We start from the raw sequence: 13,688 nt of genomic DNA on the forward strand, positions 1-13,688 counted from the left end.
AATGGCACATAAAAGTGAGAGAACGAAGACGCAGACATTGGACGTCATTTTCTTAAGCTCCTCCACTATTCCTGTGAAAGTGAAAAAAATGCATATCCAAACCCAAACCAGAAAATAGTTTGAGCTCTTTCTGCTGTGTGCTCAGTTAGCACACACTGAGCTCATGGAAGAGCAAACTTTGTCTTCAGTGGGGGAAAAAAAAGCCAAAAACAAAACTAGGGAGATAAGAGATGGAAAAATCCATCTAAAGATTTTGGGTATGTCAAGGGGAACTGATAAAAGGCAATCTCTCAATAATTTGTCAATATTTTATTTTAAAATATTTTTCAGACAACTCCATTAAGTACTGTATAAAATTTTCCTACAGAAGAGCAAGGCATGGCAATCCAAGGTATTAATTACCTGTGAGCCAGCAATGAGGACAAAATATAACAAATGTTGGTATGGATGAAGTCTGATGCAAGGACAAAAAGGAGTGAAGAAGAATATAGGTAACTTTCTTTAAATGATGTGTTAAATGAGACAAGAGAAAGGAGAACATAGGTCTATGTTTCAGCACTGAGGAGCTCTAACCTGTCAAAACTGCCCAAGTTTTAACTTTTCATTTAAGAGGGAGAGCAGGCAGGCTGGCAGGACACTTGGTCTGCTATCTGAAACATGTGACAAGTTCACATACTTTGGAGCACCCCAGTGCAGGGCAGTCACAGGACCTGCCAGTATGCTCCCCTGGGGTTCAAGGAAGAACAGAGTTCATGGTATTGTTTGGAGACTTTGCAGCAGACACGCAATTAAATGCACAGACATGGCAAGAGACAGCCCCAGTGCAATGCAATGGAGTGCCCCACTGCTTGTACAGGCAGAGCATCCTCTCTAAGGAGGCTGTTTACACTGCCTTGTTTCACCAACTAATTTCAAATCCATTTAAAGCACTACCAGCAGTGTATAAAGTTCCTAATACAGTCAGTAGATGGAGGCAGGAACTCCTCAAAGTTAATTTGGAGCCCCCAAAATCAGTTTGAGAGGTGCCCAAATATCCCAAGTTAAACAAAGCAACTTGCCCCAAGGTAAACAGCAGATCAGAAGTTAAAACCAAAGTGCTGGTCCAGAAGAGCTAAGTGAAGCTCCAGAGAACATTTCCAGGCAGAAGTTACCTGATGGAGAAGTCAGAGTAATTCACCCCCTTAACAATCTCTCCTGCCTCTGCAGCCCAGTCCACTGTAAGCCCTGCAGGAAGGGAAAGCAGGAATGGGATGGCTCAAGGGTTGTGTGCAGCTCTTGTTTGCTCTTGCATCATTTGTGTGCATTTGTAGTGCGCTCCATTGGACGCTACATCTGGAGATCACAAGAGAAGGAAGGAAAGGAAAACTAAAGGAAACTATCCTACCCCTGTACATCTGCCTTAACATATTAATGCTCTAATCTCCATGCACTAAAAACTCTGCTTTAATATGGGATTTAACGGGGCATGAAGAGGTTTAGGGAAAAACAAAGGCCACAAGGAATTAATAGGCTGGCTATTGACTTCTTTACGCAGAGTTTTTAGGGTAAAATGCACCTTCATAAAAGCCAAAAACTCAGCAAGCCCTTGAGGGCCTTCAAATAAACACTGCTTGACATGTAATATCTAAATTTAAAACAAAACAACTTAAACATAAGAGGTTTCTGAGTTTTGAGGTGCAGTGCAAGCAAACAAAACCAAACCTGCACATTATTAGAGGCCTAGCTATGTTTATCAGAATAACCAAGGTGGTCCTCTGAGGACATCCCAGAGAATCTAGCTCTGAAGCTGCAATAGTGACAGAAAACTGTTCTACCTCTTCCCAAAAATATAAGATAACTTTGTTTACCTCAAAGCAGCATAATCAGGGCACTGAGTGAACTTCTTTCTGGATGATCAAATCTACTTTTTTCCCAGAGAAAGAAAGTATTTAGTCATTTGTGGTGTGGCACTTTTCCAAATTATAATTCAGTAGCTTACTCTGCTCCTTCTCAGGCTTACCTAGAGATGCTTGATTTAGCTCAAAGACAAGGCCTCACATTGCACAGCTGTGGGATCGAATTATGTTTGACACATTAGTGGGAATTCCGGATTTGCTCAATGTGAAACTGCACGACAAAGACAATTCACAATCTTTTAGGCTTCTTTTCTGTCATCAACAGCAGTTTGCTGATGTTTCCTGTTGAGTCAGATCCTCCCAGCTTTCATAATGGGACATTCAACTGAAGGGGAGGAAAGCAGAATGATTTCCACTGACATAACGGCCATTTTAGGGAAAAAGAAAAACACCAGCTGGGGTTAACAGAATATAAAACCCTTCAAACCTCCCTGCCTTCTGACCCTGTAAACCTGATGCTGTGTTCACTGTAAACTGAGAAGCTACAAGGCTGTAATAGGGGCAGATTCATTAGGGACCGTAACCTTAGATCCCAGCTCAGAGGTTGGCCACGGCTGCATGAGGGATGTGGAAGATGGAGACACATTCAGGAGCCAGAGCCCAGCAGCAGTACAGGAGCACTGGCCCCTGAGCACTCATTGTCTACAGAGTTGTGCTTTCTGCCAGCAAGGGAAACAAGCTTGCTTTAACATCTGAGAATTAGAATGCCTCTCTGAACCTCTCAGCTCAAAGAGCCTGACACGAGAGTGGAGCTGTACATCTTTCTGAGTGTATGTTGATGCTCTGTACCCAGGCCTGTTTCCAGCCATAGTGGTCTTTGCAACATTGTGCCTTTGATGGCAGTAGCGACAGGTGGAAAGGTTAGAGCCTGCCCACCCACAGTCAGTGGTGGATCCAAAAAGGATCCAGACTTTGTACTGCTTGTCCCTGGGTCTGTCCAGAAGCATTATCTGGATGTGTTAAGGAGAATAATCTGCTCACCTTATGCCTGGGCTCAGACTATAAGCTCAAAGCTCTAGCTATCAAACATCTTCGGTAAATACTGATTTTTCAAGCAGTAAAAATTGGTCGAAGAGCTCGTATTAGATAGTATCTGATTTGGAAAAAAAAAAACCAACGCCTGAGATCTATTTGACCTCAGTTTTACCTAACTCAAGCCCAAAGAGCAAAGTTCTGCAAAACCAGAATGAAGTTTTTGCTGGAGAAAGATCACCTCTAAACTTTCCCTTTCCAAAACCACAGAACGTCAAGTAATGCCAAACAAGCAATCATACTGAAGTCACCTGTATTGAAATACTACCTGTCCTGAGCTCAACTTCTGATGTGGTTTAGTACAGGTATGGTACCAACTGATGAACTCTGACATGTCTCCCATATGTAAGTATCTTCCAAATCTCTCTGTATGCAAACTTTTAAACTTAAGACCAGAGGAAGAAAAATACTCAGTTTTCATTCTTTCTGATCAGAGACTGCAGATGCTTTGGGTCAGGATTGACTTGCTGTGCAATGGGTGGACAGTACCTTGATCCAGTGGAACCCAAATCTCTTAGGCTCTCTATACATGTTTGTAACACAAGTGATTATTAACATTACTGTAAAAAATGTAGAATGTAAAAATGTGCAAATGACATCTTTCTGAATTACTTAGCTTTTCAGATACAGCCAAGAACACCATTAGTATATATTTTGCTATGTTTGAAAGCATGCAATTAGACATGTATCTTACAAACATAAACAAACACTCCCATCCAACCTCCATGTTTCTAAAAAAACCCAGGTTTGTTTAGACAAGGGGTTGATAATCCAGTTTGAACACAGGTATCTGAATGCTGTGACAGTTTCTTCATAATGCTCAGCTTATGGTACATTAAACTTTAAAGCAAGATAAACTCCTGCTTTCATTTTTTCAAACATCTACCCAGACAGCAAAAAGAAAGGCACAAAGCAATGTTTGCAGCTACAGCCAAGCATGGGATATCCAACTCAGCATATGTTTGAAATGAAAATGAACAATATGTTGCATAGATATACTACTGTATTTTTCAATAGAGAATATCACTGGGATTTGTAAATGTTAACCTCATCCCTCCCTTAAGTGTTTGGTTTTATTTCATGCCTGAAAAAAACCCTGAGATTCACAGAGATTAGGCAAATAGAGACAGCAGTGCTTGCAACTGAGAAAGAAAGTGCACTTAAAAGAAACTGCTCTGATGATCAGTTTGGGTAGAAAGAAATCACGGGGGGTGGGAGGGACATGGACAAGAGATTTTTTTAAGAGTGCTAAGTGTTGTGCCACTGGTATGACTGAACTTCAGGTATTTAGCCATATTATGCCTTTTTGTGGTCAATAAAGCAGTAATTTAGTTGCCTATCACAATAGCAATGATGTAGCAACAACCATCTGTGATATGAAGTCTGCAAGAAGAGACTTTGACCTACTGAGAACAAGTAGAATGGGGAGGGTAGCAGACGACTAAGTCCTTCAGGAATGGGGGACAGCAAACAGGTTTGAGTAGCCTCTTGAATTAACAGATTACCAAAAAACCAACCTCGAGTTTGTTCTCCCTGTTTCATATCTGAAGAGACTATGTACCCAAAAGCTATTCAGTTATTTCTACTCTCAACATCAGATCAACTACCTTAAAAAGCCTCTCCTTATAGCTGACTTAAGGTCATGTGGAAGACAAACACAGAGATTATACTTACTTCCACTGACTTAAAATTGACACACTGCACTACAAGCATCACCCTCATATTACACTGATGACAACACATGAGGAATCAGAGATGTGCTATTAAAGGATTTTTTATAAAGAGTTATTGATGATCTTCATTGTACCATAAATAACAGTCAAAAAAATTATCATTCAAGTTTCTTCCTAAGAACTCTATCTTTCCCAGAAGTTTATTTTCATGCCGCTATAGCCTCTCCTCCCTTTCCCCATCAACCCATTCTTCATATGACCTCACCATACCCAAAAATGTGAAGAGATTGGTCTTATCACAGCTTAGCAAGATACCACCTGCCAGCTGAACTGTGACAAATCACAGCTGGCCCTACAATACACACACACTAACAGTGACTGAGGCTGAGCTGATGGACAGCAGCTCAAGGCTGTCATTTAAACCACTGAGTACCCCCACCCACAAAAATCATGCAAAGGAAATAGCTCAATAGCGTGACAGCTGCCATCACCATGTTCCTATTCCAGTGTGCATTAGATCTTTTGACTCTCTCCTCTACCTGCAACTGCCTTCTTTTGAGCCTTACTAAGCCTTTTACAGCCAACAAGGTAGACAAACTGCCTGTTCTTTGTACTCACACAAGAGCTGACACAACATGACCCCGATCAATTATAAGCTACTACCATAACAAAATTTACAACAGCAAATATTCGTTCCTCCCTTCCCGCATGACTGCTCCTCTGAAAAGGTACAATCCTGGCAGAAAAAGCTAGAAAAAGAATAATTCAGGAGTTATTAAATAATGAGAATAAGGCTTAGAATGAAAACATAAACATCAAAAGAACTTTAAGAGTTATTACTTTATTATCACTCCTGCCATACACAACACTCATGTTTTCTGACTCCTAGAAGAGCCAGATAATCAGGTATGCAACATGACTGTAATAAAAACATTCTCTAGCATTAAGAACCTGCATTTCTATTGGCAACCGTTTTATTGTTTAAATGATTCCTTGAACCCAAGGTTTCAGCCATGAATAAAGCAATCTGTGAGCATGCATTGAGCTTTACTCATTTGTTTAAACAGGCATGCAGTAAAAAAACTAAACAAAATAGACTCAAAATGAATAAGTTGACAAGTTTGAACAACAATCACCACACTAGCAGATGTGCTTCAAGACATTAGCTTACAGGTTCAGTCACTGCATTTTACTGAGATAAATGAGTCTGAATAACTCAGCCACCAGGCAAACCTACCAATAGCCCACAGATGTTGCCCAGCATATTTCATTGCAGGTTTAAGCTTCTCATTGGAATAGTGACCTGTAGACACCTGTATTTAATAAGCTGCTTAAAAATCAACCTGAATCTGTAGATCAACAAGACTGGGCAGTAATAACCACTGGTAGGGAAGAGTATAAAACACTTTCCCCACATAAAACTTCAGCTTCCTTTTCTTGATGCTTTCACAGAACTCACCTTCAACCAGCAAAGGAGGCACACTAAATGGAGTATCTCTACTGTCAGACAATTTCCCACTTCACTGCTAAATTGAACTTTTTGAAACTTAAATGATAGGCACTCTGTTCAGCAGTGACTGACCATAGCCATGAGCCTGCCTTAACTCTGCAATTAGAGCTAGTTTTGTTAATGGCAAGACTGAATGTGCTCTAAAACACCATGTTATAACTTCAAGGGAAGGAACTGCCTTCCCTAAATGGAACCGGAAAATGAGGCCCTGGACAAGCACACACCAGCATGTACCCAACGTTTACAAGGAGCACTTCTTCGTCTTCACAGATCTCTGCACATCTGGACATGTACTACGTGGAAGTATCAGGCTCTTTCAGATAACTCACAGGTGGTCAGATCTCACCACCTGATCTGCTGCTTCTCTGAACTGTGGATGTGCCTCTGTCCTCCCTCTCATCCCCTTAAGCTCACAGAGGTGAACAGGTTGGCAGCTAAACAGCACGGTCTTACTTAAAGATCTAGAGCTGCCATTCTTTTCCCAGTAAAATTCAAAGGAAGTAGGACTTGGACATTTGTGATGATTTGGGGAGATCTTGTTAAAAAAATCAGGGCCACCCACCTACTTGATATGGTAGTGCATGTCAGATATGAGTTTGACTCTTTTTAGTCTCTCCAGACCCTCCCTGGACACAGAAGGAAACTGATGCTCAACAGGGTGAAAGAATGACAAAATATATGCAAAAGTGATCTGTCATTTACATTGCTACAACAATTGTGCTAAACTCATGGTGCCATCACTATCTCTTCTAGGTTAGCTTTGGGGGTTTGTCACATGTTGTTTTTCTACAATCATACCTGCACCTTTTTCTTCAACACTCATACAATTGAGGAAAAAAAACATTCTTTGACTGGAAAGCAGGATTTGAGGAGGTATACAAGTAAAAACAGTCAGAAAAGTACTCCCAGTTCTGTTAATTTAATTTCTGAAATAAATTGTTGGGACAGAGTAGGTTTTCTCATTTCAGCACAGCTCACTGCAATGCCTACTGTGCTAACCATCAGGGCTGCTGTTATTCTGATTTGTATCCACTAGTCAGTGTGGAAAGAACAAGAGAGGAAATTTAAGCAGCAGTTAAAGTGTCTGTACACTTCAGCCAAGAAACATGGCAAGGGACAAGTGTGCTGCATAGTACAGAGAAGAAGTCCAATGAAAACTTGGTTTCTTTTTAACCAATGTTCCTGCTGCCCACAGAAATTAAAAAGAAACCAACAGATAAGTTGGGGTTTTTTTCATTTTGAAGACAATTTTTTTTAGCAGCTTGTTGGTAAAGCACTTACAAGACAATATTGCAAGGGGAGAATTCTCTAAAAGCATCATGAGTTTTGTGAGTATTTAGTACAACCTCCGCATCCAAACCAACTCCCCCTCCATCTCCCTCCCAGGCAATTATCTTCCAGTTTCCTTACATGAATAAAAGACTTTGTAGATGTTGGTGGAGCTTCAGCAGGCTTTGTGTCTGATATGCAGCCCATACCACTGTTATCACTTACCAATACAGCAGGACCAGGAAGACCACCAGCAAAGCCAGAGTGATTCTTGTACTATTCATTTCTACAGAGGCAAATGCCAGGAGATCTACAGGCTCCATTTTCCTCCACTATAGCTCCAGCCTTGAGTGCTGAGTGCAGGGTAAAGCCTCGGCAAGAGCTGATAAAGCCTTCCACTGCTATATGAATGACATCTGCAACAAAACAGGAACCGAGAGAGCAAAAACATGTCAAGTACAAACTGCAAACCTTTCCTCTTCTCATCGACTGCACACTCTGACACAGAACTGGAAGGTTCCCTGAATGGTAGAATGTAGCAATTTTCCCCCTCCCACTGTTGTTGACTGTCATGCCAGTAAATATTTACATACCCACCGCTTGAGACATCGGTGCTGCTGAATAGGTTTTTAGACATCAAGTATGGGAAACTGGGGAATGTGTGGGGAAAAAAAGAGGGGAAGAGAGCCTGACCATGTTACAGATCATGGAAGAAAAATATTAAGACACTTTCAGGGGTGCCCTGACATACAAACAGTGTCATTCTCCGAAACAGCAAAAATAGAGCATTTTTGCAACATAAAAGTTCATTAGCACTTACTTTACAAGCTGGTTGTATCTTGAAAGAAAGGAATAAGGTTAACTTTAAATTATCACAACTAAAAGGAGGAATTAGAGGAAAACTCTATGAGAGAAGACCACCAACCTGTTACACACCAAAGTAACCAAATTCCACAATCAAAAAAATCTTCAGGATAACAACAGCAGCAGCTTTCAAGTAAATGCCCTTGCCCATGACAAAAACCTCCCTGAACTGTCCAGTATTGTTTGTTACTTATGAAACTATAAATACTCATATATGTACTGCTGACTTCCCACTCATTATAAACAACCTATCTGAAAGTTAAGGAAATCAATGCTATGCAAAAACTAAGTTTGTGAATTATATGGTAACCTTGAGAAACAGAAATTCTTATAACACACCAGATGAAGAGTGGTTTCTTCTATTACAACCCCAAGACAATAGCTTAGATTTAATGTGCAAGGCTTCTCCAATATCACTGTATTACATTTCCTGCATTTATCAGAGAAGTTAATAATATAGGTATCAAAAAAAGTAAAGTCTCTAACACAATGGAGTTTAATTTTAAGAAGATTTGGCTCTACTCTAACTGAATCATTGCTATTTTGGTTCTCCTGTGCTTCACAGCTGCATTAATTCCCTTCTAGCCTCAGATCCTTGCAGAATAAGTAAAAGGTGTTAACCAGCTCATCAGCTCCACAGAATAGCAACATAGTTCACAGAAAACCTTGCTTGTATTAACAACTTTATTGCTATTCTGGGTCAATAACAGCTCTGCTGGTTTGCTGCTGCTGGCAAGTTATCTGAGAACAACTACAACAAGAATCAAGATCAGCGACACAAGAAATTAATCAGTGGGCAGAAGCCAATCCCAACCAGCAACTAATTTTGTGGGACTTCTTTAAAAAAAAAAATTAAAAAAATCAAATATCCATATGCATTAAAGTCTCTTCAAAAAACTAAACTAATCACCGTAAGTGTAGAAGGCAAGAAATAATATTCTGATTTCACTGTACTTTTATTTACTTGGCTTTTGAGTTAAAAGACATATTTTTCTGTATATAGAGTTCAGATGCTCTCCTATTAAAGTCGACTGCATAACTCCTATCAGCACACACAGGTCAAGTACACACCTCACTTGTTTTTTAAGAAGCATTGGAGTCTTTTGCCAGTCACATCGGGAAATAGGTGGGATGAATAGTTCTCAAATACATGGATTATGAAAGAAAATAGGCTCTCATATCAGCATACAATTTGTAAGACAACACAAAATCAAGCTTCTCTTTTCATCCTTTCCTGGTTTTGATGTTGGTGTTTGTTTTATTTTTTAAGCCTCATCACCTGTTACTTGCTGAAGGATTTTAACTCAGTGCCTCCAGCCATTAGGAAGGGTGGCACAACAGCATCGACTCCAAAACCTACCCGGAGCACTCCTCATCACAAACCCATGCACTCAGTTATCATCTCAGAGTTAAGGATCTCAGCTTTGCAGGGTGGGGGAAAAGGAGTCACGGATGCAGACAGCAATGCAAACAGGCTACTTATCAATCCCGAGTCTCTCTTTAGAGGTCCTTTACATGAGAAATGTCATCTTAATTAACCAGTTAATAGCACAGATATTTTTCACCAACCTCCCTTCCTTTTGCTGAGCCACACTGGTCAATATTATTCTCCCTAGAGAACTAGGGAGACAAAGTTCTCACCAACCACATGCTGGAGGAAGCCAGAGACAAGCAGAAGTGGAAGAGAGCCTTTTCCTCTAAGACTGCTATGAGTCAGCAGCACTGTCTGCATTTGCCTCCACCAGGCTTCACTCCAAATTGCATCTACCAAGCTTTGCAGCTCCTTGACACAGTGCCATCCGAGCTCTTCTCTCCTGCAGCAAGTAAATTCCATAGATCACTGCCTTGCTCATCACAAACAAAACGTTATCTACAAGAAGACATCCATCACATCCCTCCTTCCCTGGCGCTGCCTTGGAGCTCCCCAGCAAAAGGCAGACGTACAAGACAGAAGCAATTCAATTCTGAGCAGGCAGAGCTTCAGCCTGCACAGATGTTGGCAGCAGTAAGTATTAAACAGGGAAGTACGTAACAGCATTCGAAGTCTGAGGAATTGAATTGTTCCTCAACTGTAAAAGAAAAAAAAAAACCTGGCACCCAGACAATCCAGGTTTTACAGGAAGCCTTCATGTCTTAAAGCTCTGTCTGACTGCAATAATATTTTCTGTAAATGCTCTTCCAAAAACAATGCATTTTAACTTCCAAATGAACACAACTGTGGCTATGAACCTCAGCAATGCTTGACATACGCTGGTATCACTCCGACACGAAATACAGAGCTTATTAAAAAGCAGGATCATAGACCTTCTCAGTAAACCTAAATCACATTAAGGACTATGACTTGCCTTCAAAGCATATCAAATGGAAAGTGTAGTCTTATCTATTTTAGAAGCTAATGACTACACCAGCTAGACTAACCATGCACTCCTGCTAATGACCAATTTCAACTCCTCTCGTGCCATTCTACCTTGTATGTTTAGGTCTATAATAATCTAATTAAGGCTGAGCCACACCAACTTTATCATAGGTGAAGGAAGCCCAGGGTCTATAGAAATTTGTAGCACAGATCAACTATATTCTGGTATAGACAGCTTAGCAACAAAATAGTGCAGACCAAAATACCATAAAACGGCTTAAAAAAAAAATTAATCAGACTAGTTTATGTATAAGCTTTAACAAAGCCCACGTACAAAAATGTGTAAGTATGTATGATAATAATTTATCTTAAAGACAAAAACCTTTCCAAAGCCAAAATGAATTCTTAATATCTTGAAGGTAGACCAATCAAAAAGATCAAAGACACATTTCACATGGATTTTTTTAAAATTTAAAACAACTCTAATATTCAAAGTACTTGGAATATTAATCTATTGGAATAGAGGGATTTATAATGGCCATCTGTGACTTAATTATTACTATCCCTGTTCAAGGATTGATTAGGCAGATTAATCAGATGATTTTGTACTCCTGCATGACAAACTATGATAAACTACCCAACAGACAGACCACCAAGGCACCAGAGTCTACTAATAAAGATCTTGCTCTACATTCAAAACAGATGGGAGCACCAAAAGGACACCATGAGCACATGGAAGATTCTTGAACCACCTTGAATAAAAACAGCCCAATAAACTGGATCTCAGAAGGCAAACACAATAACTGTAAAACCACACTGAGGAGGCCACCTTCATGACACTTCCAACTGAGAAACTGAAAGATACACTTCTACACTTAAATTGTTTTGCCAAGTCAGAACCTCGTTATATTAACCTAAATGCTTCTCAGGAAACAGGCACTCAGCTTAAAATTCTAGGAAAGCTAAAATATTATGCAAACTTGTACTTCACTAACAAATTTACTCTTAGCTGACTAAAAGTTTTGGTACTTCAAACTCAGTCAATATCTTAGGGGCTAAAAAACTTGTTTTGCTAACTAAATGTAGTGCCACTGTACTAAGTCCCCTCTAAAAGCAACAAGCTGTGAGATATCCTAGTTATTTCAAAGAACTCCACTTAGAAATAGCACAGGTTTTGTGGTCAAAAGGAATGACAATTTCTTCCTCTTGCTGTGAGAGTTCAGAATGAGTTTCTAAAATAAAGTTACCTTCGCTAATAGTAACATTAAGATCTTGCATCCCCTGTGAAATTCCAGAGAAAGCAGAAATTACTGTAACATCTGCTGCCCGTCGCCAGGCATTTCTAAACAAATTGACTTTATTAAATAATCAGTAACTTGTTTATATTTCTACAGCTTGCTTTAGAAACATTGATTGATTCAAGCAATCCTATAATTTCATTGTCCTATAAACTTGACTGGAGATAAGTAAGGATTTATGTTGATGGATCAATAGCTCCACATTGACAGCAAAAGCCAAAGAACCCTGCCTAGGCTAGTCTTGTAGTTGCAGTGAGACATATAAATCACAGAATACACCAAGTTGGAAGGGACCCACAGGGATCAAGTCCAACTCTCAGCCCTGCACAGGACCATCCCCAAGAGTCACACCATGTGCCTGAGAGTATCATCCAGATGCTTCTTGGAACTCCATCAGGCCTGATGCCATGACCACTTCCCTCGGAAGCCTGTTCCAGTACCCAACCACCCTCTGGGTGAAGAACCTTTTTCTAATATCCAACCTAAACCTCCCCTGACACAACTTCAGGCCATTCTCTCAGGTCCTGTCACTGGTCACCACTGTCCCTCCTCTTCCCCTCACAAGAAGGTTGTATACTGCAATGAGGTCTCCCCTCATCTCCTCTTCTCCAGGCTGAACAGACCAGGTGACCTCAGCTGCTCTTCATATGCCTTCCCCTCGAGGCCCTTCACCATTTTTGTTGCTCTCCTTTGGACGCTCTCTAATAGTTTAATATCTTTCTTATATTGTGGTGACCAAAACTGCACCTAATATTCAAGGTGAGTTTGCTTTTGTAACAATACCATGGTAAGAACTGGTAATTTAGAATTTCTTTTGTGAAGTTCAGTTTTTAAACACCATGAGAAATACCTTACCTTCTTTATTTGATTGAGAAGCTACTCTAGATAACAAATTCCAGGCTTGAATTCTGCAAACTGCATATCAGTGCTGGATCACAGGTCAAAAGAACTGCGGAAAACTTAACAGAAGTACCTTGTTCTATAACTTAATTAAATAAACTGTGCATATTGACTTCTCTGTCATCCATGAGCTGGTGAGATTGACACCAAAACGTATAAAGCCCAGTCCTCTCCTGCTGGTTTTCCTCAATTAATAGAGATATTTTGAGAGCTCAATGTGCTATCTCTAGCTACTACATTCCCCACCTTACCTCTCCAGCTTACAGTTCAATAATTTTACTGTGAAATCTTTTCAATACGATACAAAGAGAAAAAGATTGAGAAAGATTAGAGGATGACTGCATGCAGCCTCCTTAAAAAATCAGGGCAGGCACCTCAGAGGCAATTAGCCATAGCAACCAGCACCACGTGGAGCACTGCAATGGCTCCTGAACTGCCTGCTGGAGAAACTCGGGACATCACATCCTTCTAGGTGCCCTGACAGGAGAAGGGGAGTTGAAGAACAAATGGAAAGGACAACAGGGAGAAGAGCAGCAAAGAACAGGTAGATCTGACCATTCTGTTGCAGGAAGACAGCCGCAGCTGTCCACCCTGCATTGTGCCTGTGAAAAGGACAAGCCGAAAGCTGGATGAACGTGCTGCTCAGTGACTCTTTCAAAAGCAGCTGATTGCTGATGCAGACTATCAACAGCCTGCATATGTGGCCTCAAAATGGGCTGTCAGGGCCAGAAGAGGGGTAGAATGACAATTGAGGGCAACCCCCACATAGACCATCCCTCACCAAGGGGTGAAGGCTCACCAGGCTGAACGTTGGAGGCAGGTAACAAGATCCATTGGCACAGCAAAGAGTGAACCAGGACCAGGGCCCACACAGGGATTCAAGTCAGCCAC

The 13,688-nt window shown here is 40.6% G+C and overlaps 1 protein-coding gene across 5 annotated transcripts in view; it reads right to left on the reverse strand.

The window, feature by feature from the left end:
* The window catches only part of TBXAS1 (thromboxane A synthase 1), a 263,546-nt gene that overhangs the window by 223,907 nt on the left and 25,951 nt on the right, over nt 1-13,688 (reverse strand). For all 5 annotated transcript variants that reach the window (XM_032689004.1, XM_032689005.1, XM_032689007.1 and 2 more), the window contains one exon: nt 7,605-7,795. In XM_032689004.1, coding sequence (XP_032544895.1) covers nt 7,605-7,702 — 98 coding nt within the window. In that variant the 5' untranslated portion in view covers nt 7,703-7,795. The remainder of the gene's footprint in view (nt 1-7,604; nt 7,796-13,688) is intronic.

The sequence above is a fragment of the Chiroxiphia lanceolata genome, chromosome 5, assembly GCF_009829145.1.
Source record: "Chiroxiphia lanceolata isolate bChiLan1 chromosome 5, bChiLan1.pri, whole genome shotgun sequence".
Taxonomy (NCBI): Eukaryota; Metazoa; Chordata; class Aves; order Passeriformes; family Pipridae; genus Chiroxiphia; species Chiroxiphia lanceolata.